The sequence below is a fragment of the Gavia stellata genome, chromosome 33, assembly GCF_030936135.1.
Source record: "Gavia stellata isolate bGavSte3 chromosome 33, bGavSte3.hap2, whole genome shotgun sequence".
Taxonomy (NCBI): domain Eukaryota; kingdom Metazoa; phylum Chordata; class Aves; order Gaviiformes; family Gaviidae; genus Gavia; species Gavia stellata.
In genome coordinates, this window is record NC_082626.1 from 4,518,768 (window position 1) to 4,544,276 (window position 25,509).

Sequence of the window (25,509 nt, forward strand, 5' to 3'; positions counted from 1 at the left end):
TTAGCCCTACACAGGAACAGATATTTACGGCAGCACGCAGAGGTGCAATGACAACCATGTAAAGAGCAGTAACAAAGAAACCAGGGGATACAAGCCCTCTGCGCTTTAAGGTGTCATCGAACAGCTAGCTGAAACAAAGACGGAGGCATTTCAGAGGAAAAGGCACCTGCATACAAGTACTTGCAAGCAAAATACCAGCAAAAAGGGACACAGACAGTGCAACACATGCAGGGCCAACAGCTGGAAATATCTATGGGGTTTTTAAATGAAAAGAAGTAAAGTGGGGATTCTTCTGGGGAACTCTCTCCAGCTACAGTGACGGGAAGCCCAAGTTAACTTCCTCCCTGGTTTATTTTGTTGATTAATTGAGAGCACTGAAAAAGAGCATCTCCTTGCACCTCAGGCTTTAGGAGTGGATCAGTGGCTGGATGTCTTGGGGCATGTCCCTCTGGAGATCACCACCGGGATCCTGCCTGCCCCAGGAATTCCCAACTTTGGCGGGGGGGGGGGGGGTGGAGATGGCCGTTAAAAACCACCTTGGATGCAGGATGTATCGCTCAAAGGTTGTACTTCCAAGCCATACAGCTGACAAAGTAGCTGGGAAGGGGAGAGAGCCCTAGACCTAGGTGGGCAGCAACCCGCCAGCAATGGTTTCAAAGACCTCTGCCAAGAGAAGGGCGCGGTACCTGCAGCCCGCAGTCGATCTCCGTAACATCTAGGAGATAGTCGATGAGCGAAGCCTCCCCACTCAGCGAAATCTTGTAAGTCGGGCCGCCCTCCACCTTGCACAGCGCCGTGACGCTGGCGACGATGTTCGCGTGGCCAAAGAAGGTGAACGTAACCCGCTGCCTCTCACCCGGCTGCAGCACACCGTACAGTGGCACGATGTCAAAAATCTGGAGGGAGAGGAGGAGAGATCAAGATGTCAAGCATCCAGATGGATGCAGAAGAGCCATGGCTTGAAGCAAAGGACAGACATGACTGGAGGGGCCTGTTCCTCAAACACAGGCAAAATCATCCTAATCCCACCCTACATCCATTACACTTTCTAGTGGAGAAACCATGGGAAAAATCTCCCATACTCATTAAGTAATACAGTAATTAATACACTACATTAAAGTAATTTGGGAGGTCTCCTCACTCTCTCTCTGATTTGCATGCTGCTCTCTCTCAGGATGCTACAGCAAAATCTACTGCAAAATTTTCCTATCGACCACTTGGTTAGGAACAGCAGGATGAATAAGGCCCTCCATAGGTGCCGCACAGGTAACGTCCTTGGCCAACCCTACGACACGTCCCACATGGCCTCTCCAATGACCGGTTGCTTCAGCAGTGCTGTGCGGTATGCTTGGAGGGGTGTGAGGCCACTCCGTGAGCCGCACCGAGGGCCACCAGTGGGAGTGGGGGCTACATAAGCACGTCAGATTCCCACTTACCTCCTCCACTCCCAAGGTGAGACGCTCCGCCTCCACGAACGGCGTCAACTTCTTGACCCTCACCAGGCTCCGAGTCTCCACAGCACCTTCCAGCTCCGCAGCAGAGGATGGTAGCAACTGGAAAACAAGCACATGGGCTGCAGAAAGCAGCTGCCTGGTCTGGGTGAGACCACTCTGCTGCAGGATCCACCACCTCACCAAGCCAGCAGCAGCTGAGATGGGACCTGGGCACAAATCAAGCAGGGCCATGCCCGTGCCATCAGTTGAACATGGGTCCAAGCCCACCCACAGATGAGACATGGGCTCCATCTGCACTTCCTACACGCAAGCTTGCACGAGGAAGCTGCGTGCGCCCAGCACTGAGTCCTGGCAGAGATCTCAAGGGTATTTTGCACCGTCATGCCAGCCTGGCTTTGCTCACTCCCACTCAAGGAACACACCAAGAACAGGAAAGTAAGGACTTAGAAAGTTCTCAGCACAACTATCCTGTTTCAGATGGTGCTTAGGTTTCATCTCATGCACTCATCGGTGCTGGAGAGCTGAGGATCTCTGCTCAGGCATTCTTCTCCAACGGCACCTTCCTGAAGAAGGCAGCTGAGATGGCTTTCTGTCTTGCAGCAGCTGAGAGCTGGTATTTAACCTCAAAGGCATCACCTCTCAAAAGGAACCTCATCCCTGGGCTTCTGACCCCTATTTATAAAAGAGGGCTTTGTGACTGCTCTTGACATTTAATACTCCCTCGCTCACTAACGCGAAGAAGTGCTTTGTGCTGTGGCCTTGACTTCAGCAGAATCTACAAGAGTATTTACAGGACATCCTTAGACCTAATCAGAGGCTACATCTCCCCAGCAGATAAAGCACTGGGGAGAGAAGAGTTTTCTCTCATTTCATTGCTCTTTCGGTTGTCTCCACATTTTCAGGCTTAGCAAAGCTTTGCCAAGCGTATATTCCCAAAGATGCTAACCCGCATCTTGCCTAGGCCTGTGGTCTCCCACCTCCCCACGGAGGTTATATGGAGCTTGCGTACAGTGACACAAGCAGAAGACGAAACTGCAATCCAGAAGCATCCTTTGAATCCAGAAGAATCCTTTGAAGTAATTTTGGATCCTACTTAGCCTGGTCCACTTGTATTTCCCTGGTTTATTTGCGCATACATGGCAACAAAGCAGGGAATAAAGATGATTTCATATGTCTAGCCAAAAACATTCAGCCACGCTATTCTTTACGTCTACAGGGCATCATTTCTCCTGATTCAGAAAAAATGTGCAGAGTTATAGCATTCAAACTGCTGATATTTGGATGGAAGCAGGTGCAAGCCCCCTCCTTGAACTTAATGTCAATGCTGGCACTTTCAGAACCTCTCGAGCTCTCTTACATCCTTTTTTTATTGCCCCAGGAGCAGCCTTCATCCCACACGATGCACAACAAGGTGCCAGCTCCCACTAGTACCAAGGTCAAGCTCCAAAGCAGCGAGGTTCACCAGGAAGGTCAGCAGATCAAAGGCGACTTTGTCTGCAAAGCCTTGTTTTATAAAAATCGTCTCTGTGGCCGTCACTGCAACACCGGCTCTTGGGGGAAGCCAGAAGCATGAAAACGGGTGGCTCCAGCTGGGGTTGAGAAGGTGCTACATGGAGATCAGTAATTGGCATGGCTTGGTACAGAAAGGAAACTGGAAGCCTTCACATCATGATGCAGATAAAAGTCTCATTTGGTGTTGTAAAAAAAACCAAACCAAACAAAAACCAAAAAAATCCCAAACCCAACGGAAGTCAGCAGAATCTGAGTGGGCTTCTCCAAGGAAGAGAAGGTGCAGAAGAAAATCTACCTTTGCTCCCAGGGAGTCATCTGCAGCTGCTGGCTCTTGGGCAGGATCCCCCGCTGCTGCCAGGACTTCGGCCGGCTCCTCCGCACCCCCGACCCTGGAGCTGCTCTCTGCAGACGCTGAGCGCTCCGACAGGGCTCCCTCCTTCTTTGCTGGTGGGGGTCTGATGAAAAATTTAGGTGCTGGAGGGCTGAACCTGGAAAAGAACATAACTTTGGTCACGGACCTGCAGTGGGAAGGAGGAGAGCCTACACCAGCGGTCCCTTGGCAGAATGTGGCCCCTGGTGTGGCACTGGTGGGGTGAGCTCAGCGATGGGTCTGACCCAGCAGCTCCGAAACCAGGATGGAGCAGGACAACGCTTGGGGCTGCCCAGGGATGATGCTGCTGTAGCGGCTGTGCAGGCAACTAGCAACAGGCTGCAAGGAGAAATGGAAGAGGACAGAGGAGAATAGCTTATAGGGAGGTAAAGAGCGCAGCAGGAAAGGAAAAGGGACAGAAACTGTACAAAAAAACGTGAGACCGAGATGCAAAGGGGCAGATCCGGACAGCGATGAGCCAGTACAGACCCAGCAGTGCCCTCCTGAAAGCACCCACTGCCGTGGACCATCCTTCCTCACCCAGAGGGCCAAAGCAAGAACTACTACACCTCTACTACACCTTCATCCTGAATATTTCCCCTGATAATTACCCGCAACCGTAGGTCACTCCGAGCAAGCAGTAATGCTGGTGGCTTTCTCAAAGCGCGATGGGGCAGGAGCAGGGGTGGAGCCCGCAGCCTGCTGTGCCCTGACCGGACAGAGCCCAGCACCGCTCGGGGCACCCACGGAGCCCAGCGTGGGACACCCTCGCACGCGCACGGCAACACGGAAAGACACGTCGAACAATTCCCGGCAGAGACGCGCAATTAAACAGCCCATTGATCCCTGATGAGCGCCAGAGCAGCAGCGATTAGTACTTTGGGAAAGAGAGCTTTGGTCATTTTTAATCAATATATACCAAACGTGGATGACAAGATACAGCTCCCTGCCACGCTGCAGGTATTCCCCGGCTGCAGAACAAGGGCTCCAACAGCACCTCGTGCTAAAAGGGCAGCAGCTCTGCTGAAAGAAGGTTATAACCAACATGGCAGTTACCAACGGCGCGGTTACCTCCCCGGCAGTTTCTAAACGCAAACCGGTTGAGGATCAATTGGCAAATTATTCAGCAAAGCAGTTCAACAGCTCGTTTCACAAATGGAGCTGAGATTATAGGTTGACCAACATCTCTCAGGAAAAGGTATATGGTTTTTAACTTTTTCAAATGTTCCTAGGTGACTCTGATTACATTCCCTGCACAGTAACTCTGCTCCTATTTCTAATGCCACACACTCGAACCGTTCCTGCCTGTCACCGTGCCTATTTGCAAGTGTTCCCCATAGGCAAACAAGGCAGATTTTTTCACAGCAACCTGGGTGCTTGCACCTCGAATGCTGTGTTCAGTTTTGGGCCCCTCACTCCAAGAAGGACATTGAGGTGCTGGAGCGTGTCCAGAGAAGGGCGACGGAGCTGGTGAGGGGTCTGGAGCACAAGTCTGATGAGGAGCGGCTGAGGGAGCTGGGGTTGTTCAGTCTGGAGAAGAGGGGGCTGAGGGGAGACCTCATCGCTCTCCCCAACTACCTGAAAGGGGGTTGTGGGGAGGTGGGTGTTGGTCTCTTCTCCCAAGTGACAAGCGACAGGACTAGAGGAAATGGCCTCAAGTTGCGCCAGGGGAGGTTCAGGCTGGATATCAGGAAAAATGTCTTTCCTGAGAGAGTGGTGAGGCACTGGAACAGGCTGCCCAGGGAGGTGGTGGAGTCACCATCGCTGGAGGTGTTCAAGGAACATGTGGACATGGCACTGTGGGACATGGTTTAGTGGGCATGGTGGGGTTGGGTTGGTGGTTGGACTTGATGATCTTACACTCTTTTCCAACCTTAATGATTCTGTGATTTATTCCCAGCTGGGAATTTGGTGCCTCTAATGACATGCTCCCAAATAAATATTTGTCCTTAGCTTTGTAGCTTATTATTTTCATTTCTGGATGAGCGGCTCTGCTCTTCACAAGCCCCAAGAGGTCTCACCTGACTTATCCTTCCTGCAACCACATGCAAGAACAAGGCTTGACCCAGGCAAGCTTCCCCAAACAGGGACCGATGAGCAGCGGTGCCGTCACCCCTCCCCAACCCTCCCTCCGCCTGCTGCTGGGACCCCATGGGGGACCCCAAAGACAACCTCAGCACTGTCTGCGTGGAAGGACAAACCAGGACTGGAGGGGACAAAGGCATTCGCTTGCCCCTGCAGAGCATCACCCATCTCCAGGCCCACCTGCATAACCTTCGCTCCTCTCAGCTGAGGCACCTTAATACATTTCACACTAGGCAACCAAACCAATCCACACCTCCAGCAGCCACTAAGTTGGGCATCTACGTAAGGATGAAATAAATTCAGCTCAGCTGCGACAACAGTGTCTCTGGGCAACACTACTTCCCCTGGCTGATAAAGGAGATGCCTGCAGCATAGGGGTACAAATATCCAGGGCCAGGAGCACTCGGAAGCCCTCCACCTATGCACCGGTCCATGAACCAGTTCAGCACATGAGCCTGGCCATCATCACGGCGGCTGTCCCAAAACTGCTAGCTGCGATCCATCCTAGCCAGGAAATGAAACTGCGGCTCTTAGAGTGCTTGTGATAAATACTGCGGGTTAATAACAACTCCTGAGGAGAGAGAAACCCCTGAGATGGAAAATCCATAATCGTTTATTAAATTACCTTTAGTTTTATAGAATGGTTTGAGGCAACTTCACGGAACCACGGTGCCTAGACAACAACAATATTTTTCACTCTAAAGGAGAAGCCCTCTGGGACCCAGTGCTGGGAGATGATGTGATTAGCGAGTCCTGCTGTTCAGAAGCACAGAGAACCACAAGGGACTTTTTCCAGTGGGGAAAAGTCAAAATGCATAACAAGAAGCGTAATGTGAAAAGGGAGGGAGCGAGGAACCCAAGGTGTCAACAGAAAGCTGCCTTATTTCTGATCTCTGAGACAAGAAATCGTCTTGGCACTGAAGGAAAGAGAGCTGTCTCAGAAAAGGAGAAGGAGGGGGAAGATAAGAAGCTCAGCATCAGCTCAGGCTTTAGGCAGCTCTTCCTCTTCCTCCCCAGCACCTTCTGGCCAAGGTTGTGAACGCAGGGAGGAAGGCAAGGAGCAGAGAGCAGCTCCTCCACTTGCAGAGAGGACCCATCCCAAACCAGAGAGGCCAAAGGGCTGTGGAATTGCCTCCACCAGTACCGTGGAGCTGAAGCAAGGAGCCTCCCGACATAAGCAGGTCAGCCTGGAGCTGGAGGGGCCGAAAGCAAGGTGTTAACCCCTCTGGGTCTCTCTCATCCAACCTGGCCACCCCTCAGACGAGACAAAATGCATCCAGGAATTAACAGGGGGCATTTAATGGCAGCACGGGTGGATTGACACCGGGGAGAGAGGAGTCCTTCCTGCTAGGGCCAGGACAAGCTTGTGCCACCCATCGTCCCCAGCCTCTGAGACATTAGAAAAAAATAAATCTCACCCTGTCTCTTGGTTTCTGAGCCTGCTAGGGACACAGCTTCACACCTCTTCCCACACCCACCTCCCAAAATAGAGGAGCTAGAAATCACACTGCTTCTGCAAACCCCATGTGAAGATTCACGTGGGACGATGTGACCCTGCCGACCCAGGCTGTGCGAGAACCATCGACATCAGGAGCGTCACCCCGAACCTGCAGCGCTGCAAGGGGAGCACCCGAGCTCCCCGCAGCCCCTGTCAGCACCAAGGACATGGGCCAGAAGCCACCACCCCTTCGCATTAAACAGTGCTGAGGCTGCTTCCCTAGTGCATGGCACCCACATGTACCCTCATCCTTGCCTGGCCTTCCAAGGACCACCCGCTGGTGCACCCATCAGGCACAGCCATGGCAGGGGGTACAAACAAGCCTCTCAACAAAGCACGAGCTCTTTTCAGGTTATCACAGGGCAAGGCACCGCAGACCGCATGCCCGTGAGGCATCTACACAGGCTTACAGACCCCTACGATGCACTTTCATTTCTCCCTGGGGCCATCAGATGCATATTAAAAAGGCACTTTGGACCAAGCCACAGACAGCTCAAGGGTGTTTGCAACTGAAAGCAAAATAACGGAACACCGGAGCAAACCGAAACCCTTCCCAGTGCACCATGTGGAAACACTGGGCTTGAGCTGGGCCACCTGGCCAGCAGCTGAGGAAGGTGGTGGGGATGGTTTGCCCTCATCAATAGCAAATACTAAACTGCATTTCGTTCAAATGGCCCCGACAACTATTTCTTTGCTAGGATAAATTCCTCTGCTGAGCTAAGGCTTGGGTATTTCCTGAACCACCCATTGAAATTCAGACCAGGCAGTGGAGAGAGAGAGAAGAGAAGCAACATCACTGCAGTGAGATCCGACACCTCCAATTTCTGACTCGCACACGCTGGAAACGATTAAGCTGGATTCGGCGTTCATCTGAATGCAGCGAGCGGTCCTGGGGATGTCCCCCTGTGACCGAGTATTAATTAACTCAAAGTTAATAAGCAGTTTTAAGAGCCACTTACTTGAGTCCAAAAAAATGTCAGTTTTGAGACATGAGGGAGAATTTTGATTTCTTCTTTGGAAATAGAAATTGTGTAGGAATGGATGCAGGGATGTTACTACTGAAGAGAAGTATCACATTCCTGGGGCAGCAACCAAAACGCTCCAGCACCTTCCAAGCAGGAGCCACAGGATTTGATTTTGGGGTGCGCCGAGAGTCCTCGGCTCCTGCTGAAGCCCACTGACCTCAACTGTACCATCACTTTTGATGAGAAGAGTCAGAGGAGGAGCTGAGGCCCCTCAAGCTCTTCTGACATGGTTTGTACCTCCCTCAGAGTATTCCCACGGGACATGCCTGGTCTGGTTTTGCAGGGTGCAGGCGCTAAAGCTCCTCAGCCACCTTGGTCCAGCCTAAGCTGAGTCAGGGCCAGCCACCAGCACTGCAGGCACAGTGGGTCTTGCTGGAGATCACCCTTCGGCAGCAGTACTTGCCTCTTGGCAAGTTATAGCCCTGGAAGAAGTCTCCACTGACTTCACCGGAGTTATTCTGACTTGCTCTCATTTTACAGATGGCAAAACACTACCCATTAAGTCCTCTCCTTCCTCATGCTTTGCACATCAGCCAGGTGATTTAGAAGCATCAGGTGAGGCGGTAGGAAGCTCTGTCTTCTCGACCAGACAGAAAAACGCTTCTTAAGCAGACTCCGGCCAAAGGTCCCTCTGAACAAATCAGTAGCTCTAACGATAAAGACGATTTGTCATCTTTGTTCAAAATTAAACGAGCCCCAACAGCTGTAATTTGGAGATGCTATTTAAAGTAATCAGCACCAATTACAATCTTACCAGCTACTTCAAAAATTGGCTCTGCAAACAGACAACTGTGTTGACCCCCGTAACTGATAGCAAAGGAGGAGAGATGTGCTCCAGCTCTCTTTGTGGCAGGGATCTGGACATTCACCATTTTGAGATGTCTTCATAGGGTCAAGCCTGAGAGCTTGGCAAACCAAGAAGGGTACGGCTGCAATGGTTAAAATTATTAGGAAGCGGGGGGGAGCCAAAGAACTCGTTGAGAATAACCAGTTGAGAGCAGCAGGCTGGTTCGGGGAGCGTTAGGCAAGCAGAAGGCTCCCAGCCATGGGAAGAGAGAGATTCCTGATCTAGCCTCTCCTTAGGGGAAACGCTGTAGGAGACCAAAGCTGGATCTCAACAAGTTTGTGAAAGGGATGAACAGGAGAGAGCCTGAGGTCACAGGGAGCAGGCTGGGTGGGCTTGGCAGGCCAGCTTCACCCTACAAGAAGTCAAAAAGAAGCTCAAGTCTGAGCTGAGGCATCCTGGGGGTTGAGGACCAGTGTGTCCCTGGGCTCTTCTGCCCACCAGCTAGCACCCCTGTCCCTCCAGGGTGCCAAGAGCAGAGCGTGGAAAAGGAGGGAGATGAAAAGATGGAGCACATCCTGAAGTCCCCACCTAGGGGGAAACGTCCCTGCTCGTCTCGACTGCTTCTGCAGAACCCCAGAAGGTGTCTCCACCGGCCCGCACTGATGCGGGCTGCCCGGCACGTCCCGGACGGGCAGCAATGCCACAGCCCAGCGCGCCCTCCCAATGGGACTCCACAGCAGGTCACCGCAGTGAAAAGCGGGAGAAGGTAAAGCAGCAACGATAACAAAGGCAGAATGAAAAACAAACCAAGAAAAGCTCCAGTTTAATAGACTTCCTAGGGTCGCATCCCAAAATCAATCAGATGCACACTGAAGCTCCACCCCGCTGAGTACGCTGGCACCGCCATCCATCCCCTGTCCAGAAGGAACAGGGCTTGTCACAGCAGCAGAAATCACAGATTTAAGGCTGAGCGTGGCTTTCACCCTGATTTATAGGGTTGGTGTAAAAGGCTAGTTAACATGGCTGCTGAGTTATTAATTAAAGGTCACTCACAGAGTACAACAGAATTACCCCCTGCTTTACCCAGAGCAAGGCAGATGTACTGCCGGGAAACGTGCTCACAGTCCAACGGCCCCACTGAGCTCCTGGGGACGGGGCGAGGGACGACCGGACAGGGTTGGCCTGGTCCAGGCGACACCGGGGACAGCTGAGGACAAGTGTGGGGTGACGGAAGCAAGCGGGCGAGGGAGAGGGGACAGTTCCCACCGAAGACGAAGCAAGCAAAGCAAGCTCACAGTTGGAAAGGTTTCCTGCAGAGGAGAAAGATGACTCTTCCGAGGGCAGAGCGGCTGAAAAGGCGGCATTAACTGAGTCAGGCGCTCTCGAAAACGCATGGCATGCCAGCTGGCCCAGAAGGACCCTTGGGGTGCCCGACCCCCCAGGGACCCCTGCCTCCCTCCCCTACACAAAGCAGACGGTGGGGAATAAATCAATCCTTCTCGCACCAGCCCACACCACTAACTCTGCGGTGGGCATCTCACTGGGCTGCCCTGCTCTTCACGGAGCCCCATGAAATCTCCCTGTGAGCTGAAGTCCTCCCCAGGCTGCTCCTTGGAACCCTCCGAAGAGAGGGTTCCCCTCTCTTCGCCCCTGCCTGCCTCCCTCTCCGAGTCAGGAAATGTAGATCTACGGTGATACCTCCTCAACTTCCTGAGACCTGATGTTTGATTCCCTCAATGTCAGACTGAGTTAGTTTGATCTGACAATTTAGAATACCAACAGTGCTTAATGTGGACCAGAAATAATATCTGACATGTTGCCCTTCTGCAGGGCTCTTAATGAGCAATTTGAGGTGTTAATAGCTTGGAGACCGTCTTCATTTCCAGCTCTGCCACAGAGGATCACATGGTGTCTGCTGAGGGACCCGGAGAGAGTACATTACCGCTTAATTAATATGCAGAGCAGAGAAGGGAGCTGTCCTAACGTCCACAGCGCTAACGAGCCAGCAAAGGGGCTATACCAAACCCTGTGGAGCAGAGGCTGCTATCCTGCCAGATGCTCAGGACCCTCAACTGCTACCGACTCAGCAGAGTCGGGTGACTCCGCACCCACTGGAAGAATGAGCACCTGCAGGCTCAGGTCCAGCAAAGCCAATGTAGGTGGAGACGGCGTAATTAAAAGCTGAGAACTGATTCAGCATTCGCATTTTCAAAAACCTAAATTGGTTCTAAAAAAAAAAATAAGAGTAAAGATAAACAGGCAACCGGCCAACAAGTGGCCCCAGAGGAAATTAATTCCACACAGGCTTCGCTGTAATGTGTTTGTTTCTCTTATTATAAAATATATGCATTGTTCCATCATCAAAATTAGATTTTCCCTTTAGCTTGTCATTAAACCCTAATCTCATTTACCAGGAGATGACAGGGGCCTCCAAGCAGAGCTTACAGCCCTGCTCCTCTTCCCCTGCACGCCTCCCTCCACCTGCTTTGCAGACTTTCCTCTGCATTTTAGGGTCTGTTCTTGAAGGCGCTGTGCATCAAGAAGGGCCACACTAAAGACTTCTTGTTACTTGGCAAGAGCCAGCTGTGGACGGGCTACCCCAATGCCCAGATCTTCTCCCCCAAGCCCTCCTCATAGCCATAGCTAATTTCCATTTCCCAATAGGTCGTCTCCTCTGAGCCAGATCCCAATGCCCTGAACAAAACTGTTTATTGATGATCTCTGGTATTTGTAATAGCAGCACTTCAATGCACAATGGGTGATTTTGCTTGGTTTCCTAGGGCATTATGGAAAAACCATTTGTGACTGTAATTAAAACTGCCCAGACAAGACTTTTATACTATGCAGAGAGGCCACAGCAGGAGGAACTGCTAGAAATCTGTTTATAGATGTGCTCCGGCATGACTACAAGATTGGCTTGGAAACCACAGACCAGGGCGGGGTGGCCCTGCTCCCAGGGGATGTTCAGACAAGTCCTCCCCCCAACATCTACAGCTGTACCCAAAGCTGCAGCAGGACCTGCAGCAGGACCTGCCATTTCGCTGTAAAACACTAAAGAGCTGTTTGGCAAATATGACGTGCAGTTGAGCAGATGAAAACTCACTTCACCAAGGTGGTGTTTGCCTCAGGCCACAAAGGTCTGAGAAAGCAGCTTTCCACACCAGCTTTCCTTCCCAGGGGAACCAGTACGGGGGCTACGGCATAGCAGCAGCAAGACTGGGGCAGCAGCACAGCGTTCTGGTGGCAGTGCCTGTGTAGGTTCTTTGTATGACATGACGACAAGTAGGGTTGGCAGGGAAGGAAGAGAGCTCCCGTTATAGATCTGCTTCTCCAAGCACCTAAGCATGGCTCTGTAGCTCCAGACACCAAGCAGGATTCTAGGCTACGGGCTATGCGAAAAGTGTTGGTCATGTCTTACGGTCCCAGCTTGGCTGGAGAACGCTGCCTCTTTCCCAGCATCAAACTGGTGGAGATCACCTATTCCCTATGCATCGACCCTGACCACACCTGGTAGGTGTTCTTTCCACAAGGGAAAGTTGAAGGCAATTTGTCGGATCCCAGGCAAACAACTTGGTCTTTGCAAAGTACAAACGGGACACCAGGAAGAAGAGCTTCAAGGAAAGGGCATTGGTGCACGTACCTCATCTGCTTCGCGTGGCTGTCCACCAGGAATGACCAGTGGTACTGGACAAGCAGCGGGCTGCAGTTAGTCATCTCGACATACTGGACAGCTTCAGTGTCGTTCAAGATGCAGCCGAAGTCCAGGGCCGTGGTCTGGATGTGGAGATTCGGGAAGTAGACCTCTCCCCGAATGGTGATCTGTTCCTCATGAGGGTGCTCGAGAAAGTGTATTTTCAGAGCCTTCTCTGCTACCCAGGTGTTCAAATGCTCTTCAAAAGCAGGGTTAAATCTGATGGAGAGGTGAAGCTCCTCCCCGACCTCCAGCTTCATGGGCTGCAAGGAGATGAAGAGTATTAAGCACCAGTGTGATGAAGTCCCAAGGTCTGATGGCATGAAACATGTAAATATTCAACATGTGACCCCAACGTGGCCTTCTCAGTTCATCCTTCCTTTTCTTTACAGCGTGCACGTGCCCGCAAGCACCACACCACTCTTGTCTGAAACTATCTCAGGCTCATGCCTCTGGGCTCTGCATCAGTACAAGAGGGAAGTAAATATTGTTCTCCTGAATTCTGGACCCACAGAAGCTATATGCTAAATACATAACCAAACCAGCACTCTGGCAAGCCAGGACCTTTTGCCCTGACTCTACAGGAACTCCTTTATCCTCACAGCACAAGCGCAACGGCATTGCAGCCTCACCCTTGCAGGTGCTAGTCACTGGCACGGCACAGAAATGGTGGCCGTGCCTACCACAACACGTTTAGCAGAGTCCATACCCAACACCTTCCACCAACAACGGGGGCAGGTGCCGGGGAGCGGCTGGAGGAGCATCCTCAGCCTTCTGGAAAGCAGGGCTGCTCTTGAAGGGAGCAAGCTGCTTCTTGAGGTTATCTGGATGGCTGCTGGAGAGCTAGGATGGATTCCAGGAGACACCTTTACTACATGGCATGCCCAGACCTAGTTGCACGCTCCCTTCTCATGGCTTAGAGCCAGGACGTATTTCCCCAATTCAGATGATATTTTGGTTCCTTCAGCAACTTCTTTCGAATCTAATTTAGTTTGGGCCAGTCTACTGCTGATTCTAAAGAATAAACCTCTCTACCAGAGGACCTCCCAACAGAAACGCACCACCACACTCCTCCCTCTTCAAACCCCACCAGCACGAAGGTCCACGGCTGCTCACCTGAACATCTGCGGGGAGGGGCTGCTGGTCGGCATTGCAGATCATGAAGGGTTGCTCTAGGGCCAGGACAACGCTGAGTGGCAGGGAGGAGTTGTTTTTTAAAGAAAGAGGCTTGTGCTGAAGAGCAAGGACATCACCGGGTTGCTACAGAAACAGGAGACAAGGAAAAAAAACAACCTGAAGCGACCACGGACGTCCTTTCCTTTCTGATGCGTTTCAAGTTTTTCAACCCCAGAAGAGCATACACCTCTATTTACTATTTTTATTCACTTCTACCCTTCTAGAAAGGTTTCCCTGAAGTAGATCAGATGCTTTTCGTCTTTAGAAACTAGAGCATCCCCCGGGGGACAGGGAAACAGTCTCATGTACAGATGGGGGGATAGGACCCCGAGAGGAGGCAGCTGCTTGAACAAGATCAAAAGAGAAAGTGAACCCAATTCGTTTGTCTCCAGTTTTGTACCCTCTCTTGGGCGGAATGGCACAAGACTTTTCACGCACATACGGTCATTTCTTATAAGCCTATCGGTTCTGGTAGCCTCATAAAAGCAGTGATGCTAGTCAGAGGAGAAAAGCAAGCAGGATTTAGCATGTAGTGGAGAGCCTGCAGTAGCCTACGGTTAGCTTTGAACATTTCCATGCACATACAGCCAGCGAGAAACCTCGACAGTTCGTTTGCAACGTGTCTCCTGCCACCCCTGCTACAGTGACAAGGTGTCTGTAGCCTCAAAGCTCAAGCTCAGCCTAAGCTATTTCTTCCTGTTTACGCATTGCTCTGGGCTTCCTGCATGGTTTATATAAACTAGGCAGTGTTTAGGAAACTAGTTCTGGGTGTATTGATATCAAACAGCTGCAGCATCGTAACGCTCGATAAATCGGAGCGCGTGGCATCAAGCAGACCACAGGCAGACATCAGGGAGAGCTGAAAAGCTTCTAATTAAATCTGAACTGCCTGCTCACAGGATTCTGTGCTTCTCTGGAAGCCTGGGAACCGGAGGAGAGACCTGAAAACACAGAAACTAAATAATGAAATATCTTCTCTTTTTCAGGCTCCTCGCGGGAGAGGGAAAGATGATGCAGGAGTCAGGATCCAGAGACTAAAGGGCACCTGCTTCACGTTGGTGTTATCACCACTGCGGCTGAAGGACGTCTGTGGGTCCTTTGAAGAAAGTGAGGCTTGGGGAAATGCAAAGAGCTACCATCCATACCAACAGCAGAGAAGGCAAAGAGAGACAAGAGATGACAGTTTTTCCTCATCAGCCTGAGGAGTTGACAGCTAAATCAGTTTTTCTCAGCTCCCCTACAGGATCAGTGTTCAGACTTCACCGTGCCTTGGAGGATCCTTAAAAACCTCCCGTTATACTGAGTACAGAAACTGGTGTCTCTCTACAAGTGGCCACGATCCCCCCTCAGCGGAGCCGCTGTAATCTCAGTTTTACTTTGGTGAAGTTAAGAAACAGTCCCAGCCCTAAAAATGTCCTCACTTATTTTACAAAGCGCCTCAGGAGGGGTGAGGAGCGGGTTTAGCATCGCTCAGCTGCAGCCCCAGCACACGAGGTGGCTGAGCAAAGCCCACGCTGTCCTCGGGGGTCCCACACATCTCACCCTCCGCCCTTGGCTCAGCAGCTCAATTCTGTCTCCCCATCACAAAAGGCAGAATAGAGCTGCTGAGACTGTCCCCCAGCCCAGAGGAGTGAAATAATGATCTCTGTGTTAATGGCAAAAGCTTTGTCCTGCTCAAATCAATAGCCAAAGCCCCGAGGACTTGGAGAAGATATTTAACTTCCCCCTTTGAACACAAGCGCACACACCCCACGGGCTCTCAGTCATCAGCCAAGCTATTCAATGTCAGGATGCAATCCAAAGACTTACCTTCTCCACGCGGAAAGTGACTTCTCTGGAGGATAGCTGCACAACGGGAACAACAAACTCACAGGTGACATCCACTTGCATGATCTGTGCCTTCCCTGCCTTGCTCCCCACCATGGCATGACACAGCAGCCGCTCCTTCACCACCTGCATGCAAGAGGCACACGTCACTCAGCGGGTGCTAGCAGGGCATCCAGAAAACACCCTGCAGTTGCTAGCCACCCGACCATGGACATAAAGGATTTTGATAGCCTGGATAAAAACGATGCCATGGGATCTTGGCCATCAGCAGCTATTACTGCCATAAAGTTACAGTCACTCATCTCCTCAACAGCCCCCTCTCTTCCTATGCTGCATCCTATTTATGCTGCACTCAAATGTCCATAACACTACACCCCAACATCCGCAAAAGGCACTTGAGTCATGTGCTGTCTACAATTGTAATAATCCCTGCCCCAAATAATGATTTGATGTGCCCCATCGCTAAGCACAATGCTTACAGAAGGCTGTAGGAATGGATTAAAAAATACGCAACTATATTAAGGGAAACAAGTGGTAGAAAGGCAAATGCCAGCAAACCCTCCCTTGGAAGCTTAGTGGAAAGGATCCATGGGAAAAACCCAAACAGCCAGCCTGCCTTCAGGTAAAGAGGGGATCACTCATTCCAAGGATGTACTGTGCCCTCCTAAAGCTGGTTTTAAAAGCAATCTCCCCAGAAAAGAGATGTCTTGCACTTCACACGAAAACCCTCTGCTGAAGCGGGATGCTCTTGCGTTCAAGACTTTTTCCTGATTTCTCATGGTTTCACTTTCCCAAATTCCTCCCGTCATTTCTCACTCTTCCCTCTGGTACAACACCACAACTCAACTCCTCATTGGAGCCTACAGTCTCCAAAATCATCTGTGTTGCACAGACAGTGCAGGCAGTTGGGCTTCTGGCCAACCTGAAGAGTATTAAGTTCTCCAGACCCAAGTAAGGTGGAAAGCCCACTCCCAGGGTCTGGGCTTTGACTGCACGAGCCAGGCAGCCACAGCTGAGCTCACAGATCCCCTTTGGCCTTTCCAGGCAAGACACCCTCACCAGTGCCCTGATCACTTTGTTTCCTTTCCAGTACCTTTTTCCCTCTTCAGCAAAACCTTTGGGCTCAGAACTGCACAGGAACAGTCCCACCACAGTCAACTGAGTCAGTAATCAAGTCTTCCTCAAGCTGCTACTGAGGCAACCCTTTAAAACACCTTTCAAAGCACTGCTATCAGCAGGAGCTTAATGGGGATTTATTCCATAGTTGCTTAAACATCTGGAGCCAGGGAATGCACACCAGAGTTAGCTGGCAGTTTCTCTGCAGAGCTGGATTTCCCCTGGAAAGAAGGGTCCAGGGAGAACACCCAGTGACCCTGCTGAAATCCCCCCTCTCAGCTGCCATCCAAGGGTGCTGCAAGACCTGGCTGCCCTTGGGACACCGCGGCTGGCTGAGAGACTGGGGTGAGCTGTTATGGAAATATTGACAAAAGTCAAGCTGCCAAGTATAATGATCCCTGGGAACAGGCTCCCCCGTGGAGAATGATCATTAGAGCTGACACACCCTGTTCGTTTTTCTCCTCCAGGACTCAGTGCTAGACAAGCCCTCGGCTTATGTTTGTCTACAGAGGAAAAATGATGCTGCTCCCAGACACTCCCTCCCCTCACAGGTCGTTTGTTTTACTCTTACTCACTGCTTCCCCCAGATATATTACCTTGCATTTTTTAATCTACTTTCTGCCTGTGTTCCTAGTCTAAGTGTAACTTATTTTCCCTGCCCTTCCTTTCTGCCTCAGCACACGACACCTCGTAACCTGCTGTTTGCCCCTGAAGTAGCAATACTTCCTTCAGCCCGCATTTTGGTGTCAGCAAGTTGGGTTTATGGTAGCTATAGAAACACGAAAAAAAGCCTTAGCAACTGATGGTGGCCAGCAAGAAAAGCATCTGGTGCTGCCGTGGTAACTTGTGGCATTAAATCAGTTTCTGGAAAGCTCTTGCTCATTTTCGCAGGAAAATGTCAAGGGGCTGCAAAAGAAGTCCCAGTGGATGTGATCTGATGGGAAAGGCTCAGCCCTCATGGGGGACCTCACCTGAGGAGTGCTGGAGAAGCCTTCCAGCGTCATCTCCACGGTCTTGCCCGGCATCAGCTCCACCCTTAGCGGCCGAAGCCTGAACACGGGGCAGGCGGGTTTGGGGCTCTGGGAGGCATCTTTGCCCTTGCTGTTACTGATGGCCGGGAGACGATGACGCAGGCGAAACGGGGAAAAACCTTCCGTCGTCCAATAGAGCTGATGGGTGCGTCGTCCTTTATTGGTCAACTTGAAGTGGTAACTGCAGGGATCCAGGCTAGAAGAGAAACAGAGATGGAAAATGTCATGGGAGCTGCTATTTCCCAGTGATCACCCAGCTTCAGCACCCTGATGGCGTTATCTGACTGCACACTCAGCAATAAAGGCACCTCCAAAAAGGCTGACCTAGCTCAAAGCTACAGCAAGAGCTGGACCTTGGTTGCCCCGAAGTTCATCACCATCCAGCAGCTGGTCTGGTTGTGCACAGCAAGGAAAAGCTTCATGGAGAACATAGTGGTGGGTTGACCTCGGCTGGACTCCAGGTGCCCACCAAGCCGCTCTATCACTCCCCTCCTCAGCAGGACAGGGCGGGGAGAAAATCAGATGGAAAAAACCTCGTGGGTCAAGATAAAGGCAGTTTAATACAGCAAAAGCAAAGGCTGTGTGCGGAAGCTAAGGAAAATAAAAGATTTATTCTCTACTTCCCATCAGCAGGTGATGTCCAGCCACTTCCCAAGAAGAAGAGCTTCAGTATGCTTAGCAGTTGCTCCACAAGACAAATGTTGTAATAACGAATGCCCCCCCTTCCTCCTCCTTTCTCTTAGCTTTTATTGCTGAGCAGGCGTCGTATGGGATGGAACATCCCTTCGGTCAGTCTGGGTCAGCTGTCCTGGCTGTGTCCCCTCCCAAAACCTTGCCCACCCCCAGCCCACCAGTGAGAGGGGAGTGTCGGAGAGACAGCCCGGATGCTGTGCGAGCAGCACCCAGACCACTGGTGCCTTATCGACACCTTCCAGCTACCAGTACCAAGCACAGCACTATGAGGGCTGCTGTGGGGAAAAGGAACTCCATCTCAGCCAGACCCAACACAAACATCATCTCAGTTGCTGCAGACAGAGCATCACCAGCCTTTGGGGCTTAATAATCCGAGTATTTTTCCAAGGTGCAGGTCTCGCTGCATCAGACGCTAAGCTGGCCTGGCCGCAAGTAGAGGGAGGAACAGCTTCGCTGCCATTTCACCTTCCCCTTGGGAGCTGCTGCCTCAGATGGCTTCCTCCAAAGACGCTGTTGGGGAGGCTGCAGGGTATAGAGACTCATCTGGTGATCCGGGCACCGCCTGCCTCGCTGGTGGGATCTCATCCCTTAGAGAGCAGCCAACCCTCATCGCTCCCAACGTATCGCCCTTTGCCTGAACAGTGCAGCTGGTTTTGTGTTTTAGGGAGATAAATGCACTCTGAGAACACGGGATCAACAGAAGTTTCCCCAATACGAACACGGCAGCAAGACCAGCTCTAGCTGCTGAGGGAACGGAACAACAGCAAGAGATGAATAACTAGAGCTAGATATAAAACCAAATGAATATTCAATGGAAATTGACTCCTTCAGGTAAAGAAACACTAACCGCAGGCTAGTCTGGAGTAATTCTTTTACCCTCTATAAATCCGAGCATGACCAGGAAATGAAGAGTTCCTGGAACAGTTAGTGTCTTTTTGAAAGGTACACAATATGTGGCTCACAAAATGCCTGTCTGCCATAAGCAGCTAAATACAAACACAGAAGCGACAGTATAGAACAAACTAGTCTGTGAAACAGACTGTTAAAAAAAATGACGTATACAAGTTTAGTATGACATGGTGTACATTGGGGAGAGCAACAGATGAAAGCTTGGAGCAGCTCTGGGGAGATGCAGAATCTGTGGCTCTGGGAAAGCCCAACTCAGAGATGTTACCGGGGTCCCACCTCAGCTCAGCCGGTGGCAGCTCTGCAGCTGACACCAACGGCAACAGCTCCAAACAGAGCCTGCGGGTGAAGGGCGGCAGAACACGATGACGTGAACCACCCTAACATTGTCCCCCGTGTTGCGAAGGCAATTTGTGGCTGCACGGAGCACAGGACACGCTGGACAAGCACCAACCTCCCTGCAATGTCCCTGCTGATGTGGATGGCTTGTGGATGCATATTTAAGTCCCTAAAAATCTATCCTAAATGCTTATGGCGGGATTAACCTGCTCCAACTAAAATTTTAGGTATCGGAGCACTGTGGACCCTCTTTGCAGCCAGGGAAAGGAACAGGCACCTCGAGAAGATGATGCCTCTCGCCCCAAAAGGTCTCCAAACACAAGGTGAGCAGCACTTTGCAAAGGCTTAGTTTCCCCCACTGTTTAAACAGGGATGTGCCTGGTTTCAGACATGCCTGTTAGGATCGATAAATCCCCTCCTCTGAGCCAAGCTCTTTCAGTTGAAACTCCCAATTTACCCCACCCAACCTCAGCAGATCTCTCCTCCTCTCCCTTTCAGAGCTGGGCCTGCAGCCACCCTCGCTTGCCCGTGCCCCGGGCTGCTGCTGCGGTCTTGACGGAGGAGACAGGGAGGAAAGCAGGCAGGAGAAACCAGGAAAGAGCGACTACGTCTAATAAAGAGCCGCCCGGCAGGGGAGCCGGGGATGACGAGTGAACTGAGGCATGATACAGGGCAAAGACAAATTCTGCTGCTCCTCCAGGACTCCCGGGCAGAGGGGAAATAAAGCAGCACCATTAATTTAGTCGAGGAGTTGCTAACAAGGTACCTCCACGGTTTTCCGCTGTTGCAAGATGATACTCCACAGTGAGTGAAAAAGCAAGCCATGTTATTGCGAAGGGAAATATGTTTATACTCGTAATGCAGTGTTTTCCAGCCGGAGGCTTCGGGGACCTGCTGTTTTCCCCCATATCTTTATTTGATAAAGTGAGGAAATAAATGTATTATAACTAAGGGCAATTCAGTGACAATTTAGCAACTGGTGTCCATTTTGGTGGCTTTTGAGGGTATCTAACGTCTTTCAACTGGCCATAAAATGCTTCTAAAGGAATTCTTGTGGCTTCAGTGAAATGGAGCCAGGACCTTGAGCACGGGAGGAGAACTAGCCTGAAGGACCACAGCAAAACTCCTCCTGGCTGAGCCCATGGCAGAAGCAGGTGATGAGAGATATCCTACCTGAAGTGGGGTCCCAAGTTGAGCTCCGGACCAAAAGGTTTGTCAGTGACAATCGTGGTGCCGATGCCGACAGCCTGGACGGGGATGACATAAGAACGACTGTTCTCTATGAACAGGTTCACCTCGTCCTTGAATTTCTCTGTGTCATCCAAGTTTGCTATGACGGTCACAGACACTTCGCTCTCAGGGGGGATCACTCCTCTACGGGGTTCAATCCTCCAGCGCGAGCGTTTGCCAGCCTGTAAGACAAGCCAAACACTAATGAGGATGGAAACCATGGACCCTGGTCTCTTGTGGGGCGCAGGAAAAGGAAGGACTAAAGATATGAGGGTAAAAACCAGAAAGGCTTCATTTCCCTAAATCTAAGCTACAGTGTCTGGAAAGAACAACTATGCAGGAGCTTACACAACCTGTAATTTGCCCTCCTTTAACAGACTCACTTCATTAACCCAGTCTTGCCCAAACCAAGAGATGCTCATCCTCAGGAGAAGGTTATTCCCCCTCTTCTTTTGGTCTCTCTTTCGGAGTGCGCACCAAGGGAAGCTACTTTATCTCTCCTGCCTTCCCAACCACGGTCACCCGGTTTGCATCAAGGCTCAAGGCCAGAGGAAGCCAGGACTGCTCAAATCCCACCGTGGCAGCGGGATACTGCTGAGAGCCTGAAGAATAACTCTGCAAAACCGGTCGATCAAAACCCCAACACCAAAGTCTTCTTTCCCAAGAGTTCGGCAGTGCTTTTCAACAGCCCCTGAAGGACTGAAGCACTCGGGCCCCACTGATCATCAGCTGCAGCGAGGTGTCCCACTGTCCTTGGCTTTGAAACATTCAGCTCTAAGTGTTTACAGCAGGGCAGTAAAGAAATAAGCCCAAAGAAAGGGCAAGACACGCCCTGTGGGCATGGCCGGGGCTTCCCAAGCGTTCTCTTCCTCTGGTCTCTCACAGACCTCCCTCTACAGATGGGGCAATAAGGGCGCTGGACCCCCAATTCCATTTAAAACCACGTTCGCAGGGAGCAAGCTTGCAGCAGACAAAGAGAAACGAATGCAGTGCTCCCTGGCCAGCCTGAAATGCACTGGGATGTAGATGTACGGCTTCAAAGTGTCCACCACGATGTTAGTGGCACACGCACTCCACAGTTCAGTGCTGTGTTTGGGACAACAGGCACTACTCACCCCAAACACCTCAGTATTGTAAGAGAAAAGGGGTTTTTCTATTTTTTTTTTTTTTTTTTTTAATGAAAAGCAATGATGAGCTTGGAGGCCTGACATGATCCCAGTGCCTGATCCAGGTGAAGTCAGCTTGAGTTTCCATCTGTCAGGCTGGCGGCACTGAGCTCTAACAGGACACCAGCCAGCCCAAGGGAGAAGAGCATCAGTAAACCAAGCAGCACTTCAAAGTCATGGAAAGCATTTTAAATAACCCCCCAAAACGAGGGTAAGACTAGCGGGAGGCCAGGGAAGCAATAACTTGCTGAGCATTCAGGGTCCCAGCAGCGTGGGTAGGCGCCCCAGCTACAGTAACTCCTCAGGCTGACTGCGCCCTGCACGGAGAGCGGGTCAGGGCTGCATGCCTGCATCCCAGGATGGAGCACACCAAAGGCATCACAACTATTCCAGGCGCTGGCAAAACTAATAAACTCAGTTCCATTTCATTTATCCTCTAGAGATGCAAGAGAAAGTCTTAAAACAAAGGCAAGATAAGGGTGGAATCACAGACTCACAGAAGGAGAGGGGTTGGAAGGGACCTCTGGAGATCACCCAGTCCAACCCCCCCACCAGAGCAGGGTCACCCAGAGCAGGTTGCACAGGAATGCGTCCAGGTGAGCTTTGAATATCTCCAGACTCCGCAACCTCTCTGGGCAGCTTGTTCCAGTGCTCTGCCACCCTCGAAGTAAAGAAGTTCCTCCTCACGTTGAGATGGAACTTCCTAGGACCAAGTTTGTGCCCGTTACCTCTCGTCCTGTCACTGGGCACCACTGAAAAAAGACGCCCCATCCCCCTGGCACCCACCCCTTCAGTATTTAGAAGCATTAATAAGATCCCCCTCAGTCTTCTCTTCTCCAGACTAAAAAGACCCAAGTCCCTCAGCCTTTCCTCGTAAGAAAGATGTTCCAGTCCCCTAATCATCATCGTAGCCCTTTGCTGTACCCCCTCCAGCAGCTCCCTGTCCTTGAGTGGAGGAAGGTAGTCGGCACAGGCTAAACCCCGGGGCTCTGCGTCTCCAGGGAGCGCAGGCTAGGCTTTTTTCACTCCTCCTACACCTTCCACATCCATTATTACCTGCAACCTTACTCTCCAGCCTTCTGGTTTGGGACCTCATACTCTGTTAGGGAATATTCTTAAATTCCCTTTGAGGTCTGGCTAATTATCATTTTGGTTTCTGCACCCCCCAACACTCCCTGCCTGCGGAGGCGAAGCAGTGCTTGAAAACCAGGCTGAACCTCAGGGTGTCTAGCGAGACTGGAAGATGGCAAACAAAGCAAAAACCTGTCAGCAGAGCTCTACCTGCTTACCCAGAGAGACTACAGTCACTGAAAATCCATCAAATCAGCACCACATTTATTTTCGTCTCAAAGGCCAGTGACGCACACAACCCCAGGCAGGTAGACAAGAGAAGACTGACCTCACTCACCACATAGGATCCCACCAACCCTCTGCTGTTGTCCCTGCATCCCGTGCGTAGCCTCAGTGGAGCCTCAGAGGCATCCACTGCGCTGACATCAGGCAAGGGCTACCCAGCCAACACGTTCATGCCAAGCCGCTGGGTGTTAAGTCTTCACTGACGGTAATGTACAACTTTTCCTCTGATTCATGCTGACACAGGGTAGCTCGCTTGAAAAGGAGACCTGATAGCTCTGCTCCAGAGGTGAATCTGCAAGTCTGCTATCTGACAAAGCTCATTTATCAAAGCTTGGCAACAAGCCGGGCAGTAAATTGTACCCAAGAAACTATTACTGAGGAATAACGATAGGCTGTCTCGACGGAGCCAGACTTTGAATTTCCCAGGGTGACCCAGCGCAGACCCACCAAGCCCTACCAGGCCAACAGCCCACTCCGGAGGAGCGTGATTTGCATCGCGTCCTCATTCCTTCAGTCAGCGTTTGGTGTGGGTCCGAGGGGCAGCACAGTGCATCACTGAACAGGAGACCTGCCGGGACCAAAAGGCTCTGCCGGGCCACATTCACTCAGGTTTCTAGGTCAGCTCCTGCCTACACCCAGCCAGGCTGTGTCCCAGAGACAGGAAATCTCATGGAGCCATGCTGAAGAACTCCATCACTTTGGAGACCAAGAGCTAACTTCTGATGACACCCCTGCTACTTGCTTCTCCCTGAATGCTCTGGAAAACGATGCAATAGCTGTACGCACTGGATAGACAAAGTCAGTGGCTATTTTTATCCCTGTAGGAGCTTGCACTATCAGACATCAGAGTCCCTGAGTGCTAGGCAAGGGTAGGGATCAATCACTGGATCACTTGATCAAGAAGTTCAATGCTAAGATCATTAGCTTCTCCCAGGACAGATTTCCATTGTGAATAAGAGCTCCCAAAATTTGATGACAACAGACACCAGCGTGCATCTGAGAGACGGATGGATGGATGGATGGATGGATGGATGGATGGCTGCCCTAAAGGACGACTGAGGAGCCACCACACTCCGTTCTCTTGAAGCTACTCAAAGCGAGTTAATTAAAGGGGTCTGGTCATTCTGGCCTTGCACAAGCGAAAGAGGAAGCAGAACTCAGTATTAAAAATGCAGCTGTACTTTACCAAGCCATAGCTCTAGGGAGAGAGCCTTCCCACCACGTCAGGCTGACCCATTGCTCCTCGTGGAGGTTGCACATGATGGAGAAATAAAACCCCATCCTACATCAGTCGTGTGGAGAGCCTTGTCCCAGGTGTTTTCGCAGTCCTGAGGTGGGGGACCCCACCTTCTTCGTTTCCAAGCTACTCTTTAGCCGCACAAACTGCCAGTGGCAGAAAACAGCACAAAAGCACCCCGAGCCCCAGCACGAGGTGGAGATCAGAGCACGAGGCTGGCTAGGTGCTCCCACCAACAACCAGCCTCCTCCCGGCACCTCAGCACCAGCATCTCCTCGGCAGAAGCATGGGGACCACCTTGGTTTAGCCTCTGCCCCAGCGCACCATCAAAGGGATGCTTTATGAAAGCAAGAGGCAGAGCCTTTAAAGCCAGTAAAAATATAAAAACTAAAGCATGGCACTCACTGCCACTGACAACGCAGCCTAATTTGTCACGCTTGGTTCAGCTAATAGCAGACTGGTGAGGGAGCTAACGAAGCCTGTCTCCACCTTTGGCCCCTGCCCACAGCTCACCCCTCCAGACCCCATCTGCCCTCCCCACTGAGCTGGGGAGACCAGTGCCACCGCTCCGCACATCGGGGTTCGTCAGCCAGGACTCGGGCACGGCTTGGCCGGCTGCTGCCAAGCACAACATTTAGTAACCAAACTCCTCCCGCTTTTCCTTTGGGAAAAGCACTCCGCTGAGTCACTCTTGCTTGTAGGAACATAATTGCCTTGAAGACTTCTACCCTTCTTTAATTCAGTTGGCCAACGGGCGCAGCGCAATACGATGAGCTTAGTTTCCCTAGACGAGCAGAACAACAACTTCTTCAATTACTGAAATACAGCAATTTTGAAAGGGCATGAACTCATATAAGATACCTGACATGATAAAAAAACCCTCTTCCCTGTGGTCACGTTTCAGGCACCTTTTCCAAGGTCTCCTCCAAACCTCTGCTCCCCTAAGAGCCACATGCCCTGGACCTAAGCCTGTGCAACCCTGGCAGGGACACGGCCTTCCACCTTCCTCA

The 25,509-nt window shown here is 51.3% G+C and overlaps 1 protein-coding gene across 1 annotated transcript in view; it reads right to left on the reverse strand.

Annotated features, from left to right (window-relative positions):
* Positions 1-25,509, reverse strand: part of LOC132320049 (hydrocephalus-inducing protein homolog) — a 144,031-nt gene that overhangs the window by 47,828 nt on the left and 70,694 nt on the right. The window contains exons 18-25 of the mRNA XM_059832151.1: positions 20,684-20,922; positions 17,513-17,768; positions 15,408-15,551; positions 13,539-13,682; positions 12,372-12,685; positions 3,262-3,454; positions 1,437-1,553; positions 687-896 (exon numbers count right to left, since the gene is read on the reverse strand). Of these exons, the coding sequence (XP_059688134.1) occupies positions 687-896; positions 1,437-1,553; positions 3,262-3,454; positions 12,372-12,685; positions 13,539-13,682; positions 15,408-15,551; positions 17,513-17,768; positions 20,684-20,922 (1,617 nt within the window). The remainder of the gene's footprint in view (positions 1-686; positions 897-1,436; positions 1,554-3,261; positions 3,455-12,371; positions 12,686-13,538; positions 13,683-15,407; positions 15,552-17,512; positions 17,769-20,683; positions 20,923-25,509) is intronic.